Source organism: Thamnophis sirtalis, unplaced genomic scaffold (genome assembly GCF_051295495.1).
Source record: "Thamnophis sirtalis isolate CommonGarterSnake01/CBP01778 unplaced genomic scaffold, rThaSir2_p1.2 scaffold_8, whole genome shotgun sequence".
Lineage (NCBI taxonomy): Eukaryota > Metazoa > Chordata > Lepidosauria > Squamata > Natricidae > Thamnophis > Thamnophis sirtalis.
Window position 1 is genome coordinate 70,017,179 of NW_028261388.1, and position 16,666 is coordinate 70,033,844.

At 38.6% G+C, this 16,666-nt stretch overlaps 1 protein-coding gene across 1 annotated transcript in view; it reads right to left on the reverse strand.

Annotated features, from left to right (window-relative positions):
* Positions 1-722: 722 nt before the first annotated feature.
* Positions 723-16,666, reverse strand: part of PSD2 (pleckstrin and Sec7 domain containing 2) — a 106,308-nt gene continuing 90,364 nt past the window's right edge. The window contains exons 11-15 of the mRNA XM_087721864.1: positions 14,874-14,944; positions 6,019-6,176; positions 4,040-4,184; positions 2,978-3,121; positions 723-2,484 (exon numbers count right to left, since the gene is read on the reverse strand). Of these exons, the coding sequence (XP_087577990.1) occupies positions 2,257-2,484; positions 2,978-3,121; positions 4,040-4,184; positions 6,019-6,176; positions 14,874-14,944 (746 nt within the window). The 3' untranslated portion in view covers positions 723-2,256. The remainder of the gene's footprint in view (positions 2,485-2,977; positions 3,122-4,039; positions 4,185-6,018; positions 6,177-14,873; positions 14,945-16,666) is intronic.

Below are 16,666 nucleotides of genomic sequence, written 5' to 3' on the forward strand. Positions count from 1 at the left end.
AGAGGCCAACAGCTGACAGGCCACAACATGACCCATGGGTGGTGCAGTGGCCTAGAGGTGGAGCTCTCGCCTCACAATCAGGAGGCTGTAAGTTCAATCCTAGGTAGGAGCAGATATTTCTCTCTCTGGGCACAATGTGAAATTATCCACTCTGAACTCTGCACTTGGCAACAGGAAGGGCATACAGAGAGTAAACACTCAGCTTCATTCAGTTGCCCTGACTCCAACCCAATGCAAGGGATTATGGGGTCATTAAAAGACCAAAAAAAATTGACTAAATATTCCATGACATTCTAATTATGGAGCTAATGAAATCTACTCGAATGGTATGACAAGTAAATTATTCCTTATCAAATTGAAAGAAGGTATAAAGTGGGATGCTCAGTCTTTGTTCCTGTACTTATCAACGTTTTGCTAATGATTTTGATGAACAAGTGGAATACTTATTAGATCTGCAAATTACACAAAATGGAATAATTTAATTACAAATGAAAATCCCAGTCAACTGGGGCCAAAAAGAGAAATGTCATTGTATTCTGTATCAGCCATAATCATCAAGAGAAGTCATCACCCCTTTATTGGCAGTCTGTATCTATTTGTGGTTACTACATCTATAATTGGGTGAATAGTACCACTTCCTGTTTCAGTAAATCTCCCCCAAGGATCATTAAATAAGGATAAATATTCTACTGAATAGTTAAAAATAATCAAAATACCAAATGGAGCTTTAAATGAATTTTCTTTATTAACAGTTTTATTATTTATTTGTACATAATTCTTAGTGCATTCTTTCAAATAAAATTATCAAACTATACAAAAATGATGGTTAAAAATTTGGTGACAAAGAGGGTGATATCCCTCGGTGGTAAGAAATATGGAAACTCAATCATTTATAAATTCTCCAAAGCTGTGAGAATTCAAAGAAATCTCTTTATTATCTTTATTTTAAAAAGCTGCAAAAATATAAACTGTAAATTACTGTAATTAGCAGCTACAAGATCCTTTAAAACTGGAACTTGATTGACTGTGAAAAATGTATAGAAAAAAAGATGATCATGAATCAATCCATAAATAAAGTGCTGGAGGTCTTAAAAACCACATTTATCACAGCAAGAAAGGAACAGAAGCACAACATCCCATTATGCAAGTATATTTATGCCTACAGCAAAATGGAACATGTACAACTATCTGTGACTGCAACTCAGTTTTCTACGGTCATCACACACATAGGTTATCTTGCAGATGCTTGGATGGCCAGGAAGAAGAAGCAAAAGGAACAGGAACAAGAGCTGTGAATTGGCTATTTACAGAGGCTGAGAGCATAGCAACAGCAGCTTTTACTGCAGCAAGTCAGATGGAACTTTGTTAGAAATAGAAAGGGAAAAAAAAAACTAGTACCTTTTCAAAACATTACTTAGTCTTGCTAAGAGTTCCCTGTATATTAAAGGAATTTTATTCCTGCTATTGTTTTGGCAAATGTTAGATTGCAATTTATATATCTGAAACCAACTACACCTGTGTTTGGCAGTAGGCAGGTATAAGTAATATAGTTTTTACAATTCATGTGGAAATGTGATTCAACAGATACCCTGTCCAGTCCAGAACGTCTTATCAGCAATGAATAAAAATCTTCCCACTGTTTCAATAGTTTTCTTTGTAAGTCTATTGCAAGGGCTGTGAAACCACCATTTCATTCATATTTAAAAACAAACAAGCAAAGAAATGAATTCAGTTGGCTTCCCATGTTATAGCAATAGCAGTTAGACTTATATACCGCTTCATAGGGCTTTCCGCCCTCTCTAAGAGGTTTACAGAGTCAGCATATTGCCCCCAACAACAATCCGGGTCCTCATTTTACCCACCTCGGAAGGATGGAAGGCTGAGTCAACCCTGAGCCGGTGAGATTTGAACAGCCGAACTGCAGTCAGCTGAAGTAGCCTGCAGTGCTGCATTTAACCACTGCGCCACATCGGCTCATGTTATCATAGTTTCACACATGTTGTTCATTGGAAAATGCAAATACTCACAAAGACAAGGAGTGGGCCAAAGTCCTATGCAGCCCTTCTATGGGAAATTTGCCCTTTTATTGCATATTCATTCAGGAAAACCAACATGGGCGCCCTAATTCCAAAAACATAAGCACCGGAATAGAATTAGTGTAAACTAAAATACCTTTGAATTCTTTCTATTGAAGTAATTCTATATCTGAGAAATTATTGTGCTCACGGATTGCAGATAAGGAGAACCAGCTCTCTCTTATTGACTCCCTGTGTGTGAAGTATTTGGCTCTAGAGTGTCTTTTTCTGCCTTACTGCTTTCAACAGACAACTGCCCTTGGGTTATAGAAGGACTGGAACAAGTCTTCCTCAAAGAACTATCCTGGGTCTCCATTGCGAAGAGGTTGGTTTCAATTCTTTCCAGGTCATCTGTCCCAGCCTTTATCTTTGCACATAGGAGGTGGATATATGTCTCATATCGGTTTTTCTGTGGAGAGCAGCAAAATAGAATGAAACATATTTATCTGGCCCAAAATGATTTAGATGTGCAATAAATAAACAATTAGCTGGCATGGATCATGCAAATCATAGGTATATTTATGTCTTTTACAATTTGAATATTATTCCTGATTCCTCCAGAGCAGTGTTTCTCAACCTTGGCCACTTGAAGATGTCCGGACTTCAACTCCCAGAATTCCCCAGCCAGCATTCGCTGGCTGGGGAATTCTGGGAGTTGAAGTCCGGACATCTTCAAGTGGCCAAGGTTGAGAAACACTGCTCTAGAGAAAATATAGTGAATCCTGAAAGGACATAACTTCCTTTCTCAATTAGGAAACAGCCTTTGCTTAATCATAGAAGTAGATTATGATGCCCAGTTGTCAGATGCTTTTGTGCATGTCCAAAAATTCATCAAGTTAATTAGTTCTTCTACTGACAAATATCATTTGCCAACTACCGTAGGAGATAGAAAGAAGACTCACCTCAAATATTAAGTAATGTTCCTTCAAACGATATTCTTCAGCCTCTTTTGACTTCAGGCATTTCACTACAGGATGCAGTTTATGTTCAGTTAATTCATCTGTAATTTGCCTCATTTTATTCTCGTGGGACTGTAGCTGTTCTTCCTGATAGATAAGAAATGTTAATTCATCCCTTCTGTAGAATCAAACCATTTTATTTTAAAGAATGTGTGTGCCTGATTGATTTCAAAAATATTTCAAAATGTATTATTATTCTTGCTGCTTTCAAATTATATAATATGCATAGCATAGCATAGCATAGCATAGCATAGCATAGCAATCTTAGTCAGGTTATAAGTATTTTAAATAAAAAGGTGGCATACGTTACATAAGATATGGAAAGAAACTCCTCTTAGGCAGTATTTCAGTTCGTGGCACGACAAAACCGCGAAGCCCTTATCCGCGGAGACATAAGCACGTCGCTAAAGCCGCGATGTCATCATCGCGCGTCGTCACCGCCGTGACAACAGTGCGGCAACAGAAGGGCGCTTTAAAACGGCGCTGTGGCAGAAAGCTGATTTCAATTAAGGTAAGGGTTAGGATTAGGTTTAGGGGTTTGTTTTAGGGTTTGTTTTAGGGTTAGGTTTAGGGTACGGTTTAGGGTTAGGTTTAGGTTTAGGGTTAGGTTTAGGGTACTGAGTGCTTGGGAATGCGCGGATTTGCCCTCCACGATTATGTCATCGCGGTAGGGTCGCGTTTTTCCTTAGCGCTTCGAACGGCGCAAATTAGTCTTCGCGCTTATGTCTCCGCGGATAAGGGCTTCGCGGATTTGTGGTGGAACCTGCCTGGTCTGTTTTATGATGAAGGCAGGAGGCAGTGAACTATATATGGCCTCCTGCCTTCATCATAAAACAGAACAGGCAAGGCATGTGAAGAGGGAGCAGTAGTGACTTGCCTTCTTTAATCTTTGAGGCCTTCTATGATTTGGGATGCAAATCCTTCTCTTGCAAAAAAAATATGTACGGTTCATTCAGTGCTTGCCTGAATTCCAGGCCACCCTACGTACACACATTTCAGTTTTACCTGACAGAGTTTAGTGGATGAAGAGGGCAAAAGAGGCCGGCAGAACTTCTTCATGGAGCAAATAGCAGCTGGAAATGCAGGGGCAGAAAAAATGGCAGCTACCAAGTTTATTCTCAGGATCCATGACAGCATTTCTCCTTTACTTCTATGGAAAGCAGGCAGCATTGAAAGTCAAATGGTCAGAAACATAGACACCCAGAGAAAGACATTTACTATGCCATTAGTATGAAAAGGGGAATTGATGATTGGTACTGAACTAACCTATCATGTCAAGTGGAATGCCTTTCTCTTTTCACATCACTAATTGTTGTGGCCCAGCAGGAGTCATTGGAGCTGCCACCAGACTCCGACAGCGAGGGGCCCCATGAGTCGGCCCTGGAGGATATGGAGGACCCTGGACAGGGTTCCGACTCCAAACAGGGCTCCAAATTGGCCACCAGGTGGCGCCTGAGCCTTGGATCAGTGGGGAGGAGACAAGGGAGTGTAATCCTGACATCATGCATTGGAGCAGTGGGGAGGAGACAAGGGAGTTGGTCCTGGATGCCCGGCAATGGAGGGCTAATAGGCATAAAGAACAGTTACGCAGTTACAGGAGATAATTGAACTCAGCTGGTGGTAATTAGGCTCCTCTCAAGACTATAAAAGGAATGACTTTCCACACGCTCGTTGCAGGAATCAACGTATTTACTAGAGCTGGAGAAGCTATCGTGGCTAGCTTGGCAGGCTGGATTGCTGCCAAGGTTTGTGCTGGATTGCTGCCAAGGTCTAGCACGTGTGTTAATAAATCCTTGAAGTAACTTTATCTCAGTGTGCTTTGGTGTTGAAGAGGGGGGGGTCAGAACAGGTAATATTTTTTTCTGCAAGTACGGATTTATTAACACACATGCTAGACTTTGGCAGCAATCCAGCATATATATATATATATATATATATATATATATATATATATATATATATATATATATATATATATATATATATATATATATATATATATATATATATATATATATATATATATATATATATATATATATATATATATATATATATATATATGTGGACATAATTTATGGAACCTGACAATTATGTTGAGATTTATATTCTTTTTTCTTTTAATGTTGAAGAAGATAATCTAATTAATGTTGAAGAAGATAGATTGTAAACATTGGGAAGATATGTTTACAATCTAGGAAATTTATAGATTAGATTTGACTCTTTATTATATGTAACAATTAGTCTTTGCCTATATATAAATATTTTATTTTATACAGTATTTATAACATAGTCCTGAGTACTGTAGAACTGTCCTTGTCTTCAGATAATGGCTTCTAATGCTAATTACATAGTAATTGTAGGACGACCAGGCTGAGCCTGAGGGAGAGGTCAAACATGTCATATGTCACGAGTCCTGGCACACCACGAGATCTAAATCCAATCCAGTTTGAATGCCTTTCTTATCTCCCACTCATTTCCCTTGACTGCTAGTTGGTCAGATTCTTGCAGAGAGCTTAAACTTGCAATAAATCTTTATACTCATTGAACTGCCTGAATCTCCTGATTTCCCCAGAGCTTGATAATAATACGATATTTTTCATTTCTTGAACAGTAAGACCTGATGATGTTGTCAATTGTAATAAGAACCTTAATGTGATTGTGAGACTTTGCTATATTAAAAGAGAGCTTGTAACTGAGGAGACACAATCCATGGATCTCAGGCTCCATTTTTGAGGTCTGAGATGCCTCCAAGATCATGTCACTTAAATTTACAAACAAACCATAATTGTTCAGCTTTTCATTAACTTAAAAACTGAAACAGATGAGTTATGCTTCTGCCAGGCTGAATATGCCCTTTTAGTTCCCCAGTTTCTATGGCAATGTCATCAGATCTCCAGAGCCTTTTAAGGTGTAAAAACAACATCTCAAATAAGTCACCCCAAGTTCTAATAATCCTGACTAATCTTTCCTGTGGTACTCACGGAGCTTGGAAGAGAAACACTCTCCAGTCTGCTGTCTTCAGTTTCAGAACGTTGGATTTTTTACTATAATCCGAGGCTTTTGTGGCTAAGGCATGATGAATGCGAATAGCATTCTTTAGATCTACTTCAGAAAGATCTTTATCAGGTTTATATTCATCCTGTGACAAAAAAGAAACAACAGTTCATCCATAACCATTTGGAAATGACCCTTTATATCTGCTGAAAGATATTTCCCCAGATTTTCCTTTAAAAAGCCTGAGACTCCAATCCAATGAAGACCATAAAAAGAAATAGGAATCAGATGATAGTCACAAGAGGAATGCATAAAGGAATTCAGTTTTGAATACTCTTCCAGCAATTACTGAATCCATTTTTTTGGATTTATTTCAAATTATAAGTATACAGCATGCAAGTTTTTTAAAAATAAATTTTGTGTATGCAGGCCTGGGACAGTGGTTGACAAGTGCTATATACTGCACAATTTTAAACAAAGAAGCAAATTAAATAAATGCAGGTTGCAAGGTATAATGTTGCATTTTTAATACATGTGATATATGATGAGGAAGCAGGGATGCATTTTGTTACAAATAAGTTTTTCCTGGGGTAAAAGAGAGGGACCTATGTATTGATGAGTTAATCAATGCAGTGATTCATACATGGCAAGTGAATGAGCAGTGTAATATTTTTACTTTTCATGTTAACCAAGGTCTAAAAGTAAAATGTGTACAGAAGACAAGCACTTTGTTGTTCTAAAAAAAAAGTTTATTAATTCAATGTGGTAAAAATTGGCTACACAATTCTACACAATAACACATACTGGAATTAGGCTGTGTGATGCTATTGTACTATTTGATGCTCCCTTTTGGAAATGTGATTTATGACACAGACTGAGGGGAGGGGAGGAACAGGGTAAAATTCAGCTATAACTCAAACAAAGCTTAGATCTGACTGCGAAAGACGTTGCCTAATGATGCTCCTAATAAAGGATTGGTTTTGAATTGAAACTTGGCTCAATATTCATGAATCAATTAGGGCATTTTTAGGAAACCTGACAGATGGTACCTGAAGATATTAAAACTAGTATTCCCATATGCTCTTAAGGCATTGCATTCCTACTAATGTCTTCACATTTAATTGTTGTTTCATATGATTGTTGCATTTATGTGAGTAGTGTTTCATGCATAATCTCCATTCTTCTTGATATTTCTGTTCCTCATTGACAAATCTTTAGAAATGTAGATACTGTCCGGTATTTCTTGGCTGTTGGATATATGCCACATATCTCTCTGTGATATGACTGGTGACATTTAGATAATTCTTATCTGTATATTAAGAGTTATGTTGAACAATTAGCTACCATTTATACTTTCTAAAATCTTAAATAAGAATCACTGAATCCTTCAAACATAAATAATCACTAACAATTCCATTATGTCAGTGGTTCTCAACCTTTCCAATGCCGCAACCCTTTAATACAGTTCCTCATGTTGTTGTGATCCCCAAACTTAAAATTATTTTTGTTACTGTATATTATAACTGTAATTTTGTTACTGTTATGAATTGTAATGATATGCAGGATGTATTTTCATTGTTACAAATTGAACATAATTAAAGCATAGTGATTAATCACAAAAATAATATGTAATTATATATTGTGAAATGGTTTGCTAATGAAAGTAATATATATAATATAATATAATATAATATAATATAATATAATATAATATAATATAATATAATATAATATAATATAATATAATATAATATAATATAATATAACCTCTAACCTTGTTACAAAAAGTCCATGAAACATTTCAGTTGGTAACAAAATAAAAATAAAATGGAGAAGAAAGACAGTAAAAAAAATGAGTCAAAGAGAAATAAAGTACTAGGTTGGATATCCCCTCCTATTTTTCATCTTGTCCTATTGGTTCTTTATGATTTATCAATTGTTGTTTGTAACTAATGATTGTAACTATTATTATGACCTATGACCTATTACTTGCTGTTTATATGTACACTGTGAGTTGATGCACTGGAGACAAATTCCTTGTGTCTCTTATCGCACTTCACCAATAAACATTTCTATTCCTATTTCATTCTATTCTATTCTATTCTGTTCTATTCTATTCTATTTCTATTCTATTCCACCCTATTCCTATTTCATTCCTATTCCCTTTCCCATTCCATTTTTTCTATTCCATTCCATTCTATTCTAAGCATGGAAGCTTAAAACTAAAATGATGTAGTGCTTTATTTTTTTTCAGTGTCTGCTGAAGATGTCTTGTGATGGCTACCTTTTTTCCCCCTCCGCCCCTAAATTCCTGGAATCCTCTCACCCCCAAGTTTTCCAACCACTCATTCATTCATAGATATCGCCGGAAGGAAACGAAGGCGGGTCTCCTTGTGAATGGACGGAAGTTTTTACAGAAAAGGGAAAACCCGAACTTCTGGAGCCAACTGCTGCAGAACGTCCACGTGAACTTCCGAGTCTCCGAGGAGGCTGTGGACTGAAAGGATATTGTCGCCATCCTTCCTGCCTTGGTTCTCAGCTCCTTCTTCCTGGTGTCCCCTCCCATCCCCTCGCTGCTGGGAGACCGAGCTCAGCCGGCCACCTCTGAGGGCGCTGCCTCGCTGGCGCTCAGGCACTCCAGTCTCACTCCTCCCCTCCCCTCATCAAGCACAGCCATCTGATCAGTCCACTGGTGCCTCTCATGTCGCAATTGGCTGGGCACTGGTTGTCCTCGCTCCACTGCTCCTGTCAGGTAGCCCCTCCCTTTCACAAGGCAGCGCCTGCTGCCGCCCACAGCTCCCCTGGCTCCAAATACTGGCACGCAGGTGTCTCGGTTCCTAAGACCATCAAAAATATGTGTTTTCTGATGGTCTTAGGTGACCCTTGTGAAAGGGTCATTCGACCCCCCAAAAGAGTCGCGACCCACAGGTTGAGAACCGCTGCATTATGTGGTGTGTTTTAATCAGATTTGATAGCTCTTTCAGATTAAACATAAACAAAGTTTTCTTATATTTATATATTAGATGATAGAAATATTAAAATCACACACACCGAGAGAGACACAGAAAAAGAAAGACAAACCACACACAATTAAAACAATCTCTCAGATGAATAAAGGTCTTAGTGGCTATAAAGGATTTCTGTGGGATTCAACTCTTTTTACTACTGGTTCTGTGGGTGTGACTTGGTGGGCATGGCTTGGTGGGTGTGGCAGGGGAAGGATGCTGCAAAATTCCCATTCCGCAGCCTCAGCCACCCAAACCCCATTTTGCGCCTAGTGGGCCTCCCTGCACTTACCTGGGAGCCAAAATAGGGCACGTGGGGACTCCTGGAAGCGGAGGGACGGGGCCAGCCAGAGGTGGTACTTGCCAGTTCTCCAAACTACTCAAATTTTCTGCTACCAGTTTGCCAGAACTGGTCCGAACCGGCTGAATACCACCTCTGCTTCAAACTAGAAAGCCAGTATAGTATACAAACTTGCATATTGGAAATATAAATCTGATGTCAACGTCTAAAGTGTTTCCATGACTACTATCAACTTGAGAAGGGGGGAAAATGCCATGCATACTTTTGGCCAGAGTAAAAAGTCTCATATTTCTGTAACTGGGATGTGAATGTGCATGTCCAGAACCCTGCCGTAACGTCCTGTTGGAGAATGTGATTGATAACTTCAGGCAGAGGGGAGGGGACACAGGGGTAAACTTCAGACGCCATTAAGTGGGATTTAGTTTCGGCTCCACAGAAGTTCGTGCAAGATGTTAGTCCTAATAAATGAATGGGGTTTTTTTGAACTTTGTCTCAAGGCTTGTAAATTAATTAGATCAGCTCTTGGAAACTTCACATCTGGTTTGTAATTGTTTCTTCTTAAAGATCCAGCAGAATATTCCATGGTTACTGATTAATTTATCTATGATGAGTTCATTTCAAGGTTAATTTCAAGGATGATTCTGATCAAAACTCTGAATTGCATTTTCTACCATCTTTGGACAGTATAGTACTGAAACATTATAGTACTATACCAATGTGCAGTTCTTCGTGTTCCTTGTTTTTACTGCTACGTTATTTCCTAGCATTTTTTCCGCTTTCCACTTCCGCTTGGAAATGAGGGGTATCAAGTATTTGGAAAAAGTCATGGCCTGTCAGCAGGAATAGCAACTATCTCCTTGATCCATGTTTCCTGTCACTTGCTGTAGAAAAATCAGTTTCTGAATTTTAATCAGTGAGTTACATGCATGGAGGTAACAGACAATAAGTGGGAAAATTATATGGTAACAAAAATTAAAGGTGGGGTAGCAACATTTGTTATAATGTAAATAAATAGAAATTCATTACTTTAAATTTTCTTATTCAAGCTAAATAAATGCAGACACATACTGCTATTTGAGGACAGAAAGCTTTCAAATTATATATTCTGGTTATATAATGAAAAACATTCCTGGGGAAAGTATGATTTGTTCCTCTACTGCCTAGCTTCAGATAATTACTTTGAAAGGGTTATTTCCTGCATAATTTCACAGTGTCTCCATAAAAAATTTGCCTTCAAATATACTGGTTAATAGCTTTTGCTTTACATTTTTCTAATCTATATTTGTGCCTTTTATTACTTAATTTTATTGCAGATTATGTTGTGCAAATTGTTTTATTGCTCATCTGTGTACTACATCAGTGGCTCCAAAGGAATAATGATATGTTACGGAAATAAATAAAATAAAGTGATAAAATAACATAAAATGATTCACACATGATTTAAATGAGCAAATACAATTCAGTGGCAGGAAAAGAAAGTTTTACACTTAGGCAAGAAAAACCAAATACACAGACAAATACCTGGCTCAACAGCAGTAACTGGGAGAGGGAATTAGGAATCCTGGTGGACAGGAATTTAAGTATAACCCTGCAGCTTCTTAAAATGTTAAAACCTAGACTGCACCTTAACCTTAAGGCCTAGACTGCATCAACAGAGGGATAGAATCAAGATCACGAGAAGTGTTAGTACCATTTTATACTGCACTGGTAAGACCACATTTGGAATAGTGAGTCCAGTTTTGGTTATCCCAATACAAAAATATGTTGAGTGCAAAGAAGAGCAATACAAATGAAAAGTGGTCTGAACTGTATGATGAATTGTTAAAGCATGTCTAAACCAGTGGTGGGATTCAGCCAGTTCGCACCTATTCGGGAGAACAGGTTGGTAACTTTCTAAGCAGTTTGGAGAACTGGTTGTTGGAAGAAATCTCATTTTGTTTTTTTTCCTCTTTACAGGGCTAATCCTATAAGGAAGGCAGAAAGGAAACATTCTGGTGTTGTTTCTAGCCTAATCTTTATTGCCCTGCTTACAGAAACTGCCTCTCTGGTTAATTCTTATTACATTGTAATAGCTAAGGTGAAGTGCCCATCAATGTGAGTGATGTTGAATTGGACATGCCCACCTAGTAACATGACCACCAAGCCCCACCTACCCTGCTGGTCATTAGGGCAGAGAACCGGTTGTTAAATTATTTGAATCCCACCACTGGTCTAAACCAATGAAAGGAAAGATTAGGGGTGACAAGATAGCTGCCTACCAAATACTAGCTAAAAATCTTACAGATAAACAGAAAAATGAATTGACAAAGAAAATAGACCTTCAGGTAGTTAAGAAAGTAAAATACTTGGGAATTTAACAGCTAAATGTGCATCAAAGAAGACAACTATACAAGGCTTTGGGTTGCCGGATTGAGAGCTTTATTACCAGGCCTCGGCACTAATTTGGGTGAAAGAATGGATAATTCTCAGAAATGGAAGATTGCTATTATTGGAGGGACGTGATCTTCAATTGGGATGGCAAGGTTGACTCAGTGTTCTTTCCTTCCAAGGTCAGTAAAATGAGGGCCCAGATTGTTGAGGGCAAAATGCTGGTTTTATAAACTGCTTAGAGAGTGTTGTAAGGTGCTATGGAACAGCACATGTCTATTTAATTAGTTAATCTTCAACGATGGTGATAAACAGTACAACATGGTAATCCAATCCTGATGGTTAAGACTTCCTGCTCTCCTTCTTCACCATATTTCATCAGTCTCTTCTTGCCAGAGATATGGTGATGCTGGGTGATGATAGGCTTCCTCTTCTCCAGTGCTTATTCAGGCGAGTCAGCCATGGTAATCATAAAATCTTCTAGCAACCAAAGCAAGGATGGTGACAGTGATATTTTCAGTGTCCAGGATCTTTAATTGCCTCCCCTCCCTGCCTTTCCCACGGCACTGCAATCGTCCTTCTCTTCTTACGGAGATTTTTCTCAGATGTTATGATGATATAGGCATAAACGTCTCCACCCTCCAAAGAATTTGACATCAAGTATCTCACTCATACATTCCTACCCAAACTGAGATATTTAATGATTCCTATATGTGTTTTCTTCCTTTCCTACTTTCTTTCATTTTCTTCCTCCTCCCCATTCACCACAACCATTGTTCCTTTCTTTCTGTATTCCAACATTTCCCTCCTCTATCTTCCTCACTCCTTCTTTTCCTGGTCTATATTTTCTGCTCGTCTACATACTTCATGTTCTTTTCCCACTGCGTCCCGTGTTCTTTACCAGGTTACCATACCATGCTTCACATTCCTTCTTCCTTTTCTTCATTACTTTCTTCTTTCCATCCTTACATTACATGTCCATTTCTCAGCTTCCTAGATCAGTGGTCTCCAACCTTGGCATCTTTAAGACCTGTGGACTTCAATTCCCAGAGTTCCTCAGCCAGCTTTGCTGGCTGAGGAACTCTGGGAGTTGAAGTCCACAAGTCTTAAAATTGCCAAGATTGGAGACCACTGTCCTAGTTAATCCCAGTCTCCTGGTCTGTTGACTCAAAGCAGACCAATTTAAAACCTCTGGATTATTTCCTGCTCCTTCCACATCAATCTGCAAGAGTGGGGATTCAACATTTCATTGGGATAATTTTGAAAAATCAGGAAGCTCCAAAATAGCTTAGCCTCAGGATTCCATATACATATAAAGATGACCAGCCTTTATTTGAGAAACCAATTTGAACTTCAGCCTTGTCAGAATCTTCAGTTATAAGATAAGGGCTTGAGGTCATGTGGCTTATTGTGGTATAATCAGATTTCCCTATATAGAATATATATAGGTTGGTTGGTGAACCAGGCAGAAGCTGATAGAAAATAAAAAAGAGGCATCTCGCAGAAATTGTTTATTTATTCTCAAACTAGTTGTTTCGTCCTTCTTGAGAACCAATGTTCCATGCAAATCCAGCTGTATACCATCATCTGGTCAGTATTTTCCTGACCCTCACTACTTCCATTTTATCTGGATTAAATTTCAGCTTGTATGCTTTTTATCTACCTAACCTGTTCAATATTTTTACTAATATCATGCCATCAGAAGATGAACAAGACAGGCAGAATTTATTATTATTTGCATAATGATGTGCAAATAATGAACACAGTCCAATTTGCAGAATGGCTTCAGTATCACGTAGATGTGGGGCATCAAGAATAATAAAGTATCCCAAGGCTAATGACCAAAGGGCAAATCTGTCAGCATCATTTTCTGCATGTTACCTTCCAGGTAGAACAGGAGTTACAAGAATTTTGGAGTTACTGGTGACTTTGGTTGTAAATGGCAAAGTAGAAGTTGGATGATAATCTTCATGCCATGGGACCTAAATAATGATTCCACCCCCCACCACCTCCCCCTGAATTGTCAGGAATTCAAACAAGATAGGGTTATTTTTGTTAACTTCTGTGTGCAAAACTCATCCTCCTTTAATTAGGTCTTTACACAAAATACACAGAGAGAGAGACTCCTGTGACAAAATAGTTCTGTGACATATGGTTAGGAGGAGAAATAGGGAGAAATGGATGCCCCTCTACTAAAGATGGGACTGTAGCATCAATGCCATTTTGAAAATATGGAAAAAGAATAGCCTGTACTGTTCATGAAAGTCAGATAAACAATAGGGTCATAGATGGCCTTGTGTTTAGGTAGTGGGGACCAAATATCAGAGGCGCCAGATGCTGGGAGGAACTATTGGCACCTCCCAATAAATTGGTCCTAAGTCCCATAGTCATGCCAATCTTTTTGGAATATCATTATTAGTCTGTAACCTCAATTGTGATGGTCGAGCCCATCCCATTGGTATTGTGGCAGCAGTGATAATTAGCCAAGCCATTTGGATTCTGAAATTGGAACATGAATGTATGTCTATGAGTACTTTTCTTTTCCTTTGGTTCACAAAATGAAATGTTTAGCTGATTCCAGACAAACAATGTTGCTGCCTCTAAAGCAAACTTGTGAGTTTCCAGAGCTATGATTTAAGACTAGTGTCAGGCCTGCAGCGGTTCCTTTAAGAATCTTTGGCCTGCCACACTCTTATTAAGGGGGGGAGATTTAGCAAAGGGTAGAATGTATTGTTTTCAAAATAAGAAATTCTTTCCTAGAAGCTCAAGGTCATCTTTTGTATTCCAAACCTGAACACCTGGACGGAAGCAGTTAGGCCTAGACGCCAGCGTGGAAGAAGAAGATTGGACCATGTGATGGACTGTGAGTGTGGGGGCAAGATCATGAACTTTTAACTGGGTGGGATTCTGATGTAACTTCCAGAGTCGGAATTGCACAGCTCTATGCCAACATGCCTGCTTTATTAAATTGGAACTTTAAGCATAGTTTTGGCTTCGACTCTGATTTAATTTTACATGGTATTTGGAAAGCTTACATCTAGATTTGTAGGTTTCTTCCTACATTACATTTCTCTTAATATCAATCCATTGGGCATTTTAGGTTTAATAGAAATCCTTGCCTTGAGAAAATACCTTTCTCTGGTAAAAGGGGTTTATCAACTATCCTTACCTTTTGCAAATACAGTATGGTCCCTTTAAGCACAGCATAAAATTTCTTCCATCCCCTTCGTCCTCTTGGAGCTGAAAAAGATGGATAAATATTTCCCATGACTACAGGAAAGAGGGGCACACAATTAAGGCAGAATATCAGCAGATAGCCAGAATCTGCAAAGACGAAGTCAGGAAAGCAAAGGCTCAGAATGAACAAAGGCTTGCAACAAAAGTCAAAGATAATTTTTAAAAGTTTCTTCCAACATATAAATAACAAGAAAAAAATCAAGGAAAGAGTCGGTCCGCTAAAGAGAGAAGATGGCAAGGAAGTAATAGGCAACAGAGAGAAAGCAGAGCTGCTTAACTCATTCTTTGCATCAGTCTTCACGCAAAAGGAAACTGTAACCCAACCTACCAAAAACATAACTGTAAAAGACAGACTAGAAATAAAAGTTAAAATAAGCCAAAAAAAATAGTAATAGAACACCTGTCTGATCTTGATGAATACAAATCACCGGGACCTGACGGATTACATCCCAGATTTCTAAAGGAGCTGGCAGATGTCATCTCAGAACCACTGTACTACATCTTCCAAAAATCCTGGAGCACTGGGGAACTACCAGAGGACTGGAAAAGAGCTGATGTGGTTCCCATCTTCAAAAAGGAAAAAACCAGACCCAGGAAACTACAGACCAATCAGCCTAACATCAATACTCTGGAAGATACTGGAAAAGATAATAAAAAAACAGATCTGCCAACATCTAGACACGAGTAATAACCAGCAGTCAGTACGGGTTTGTTAAAAACAGATCATGCCAAACCAATCTTATTTCATTCTTCAACATAGTGACTAAATTAGACGACCAGCGAAATATTGTGGGCATGATATACTTAGACTTCAGTAACATATGAAGAACAGTTATAGGAACTGTGCATGGCTAGTCTAGTGAAGAGAAGGACCAGGGGAGACATGATAGCAATATTTGAGAAGCTGCTACAGAGGAAGGGGTTGAGCTATTTTATCAGGGAACCTGAAGGCCAGACAAGGAATAATGGATGGAAACTGATCAAGGAGAGATTCAACCTAGAAATGAGGAGAACTTTTCTGACAGTGAGAACAATCAACCAATAGAGAAGCTTGCCTCCGGAGGTTGTGGGAGCTTCATCACTGGAGGCTTTCAGGAAGAGACTGGACTGCCATTTGTCAAAAATGATGTAGGGTCTCCGGCTTGGTTCCACCACAAAACCGCGGACGACAAAATCGCGCTCGACGAAAGCGCGCATTTGACGTCATCACAGCGCGACGAAAACATCGCGCTGTGATCGATAAATGTAAAAATAAAGCGAAAACCTTACCCTAACCCCCCCAAACCTAACCCTAACCCTAACCCTTAACCTAACTGCTTTAATTTTATTTTTATTTCAATTTTTAATTTTTTTCGTCGCGCTGTGATGACATCAAATGCGCGCTTTCGTCGAGCGCGATTTTGTCGTCCGCGGTTTTGACGGGTCACGCTCCGGCTTGGGTGGGGGTTGGACTAGATGTCCCTTCCAGCTCTGTTAATCTAATCTAATGATTATCATGTGAACAGAAAGGTCCTTTCAGATGCAATCCATTAAAAAAACAAGATAAAAGAGACTAATAAACTGAACCAGCTATCAATACTATATGTAAACGTTTGTTTACATATAAATCCAATAAACCTCAAACCTCAACCTGTTTTCAATTTAATAGATATGAAAAGATACAGGTAGTCCTTGACTTACAACAGCCTGCTTAGTGACTGTTCAAAGCTGTAATGGTACTAAAAA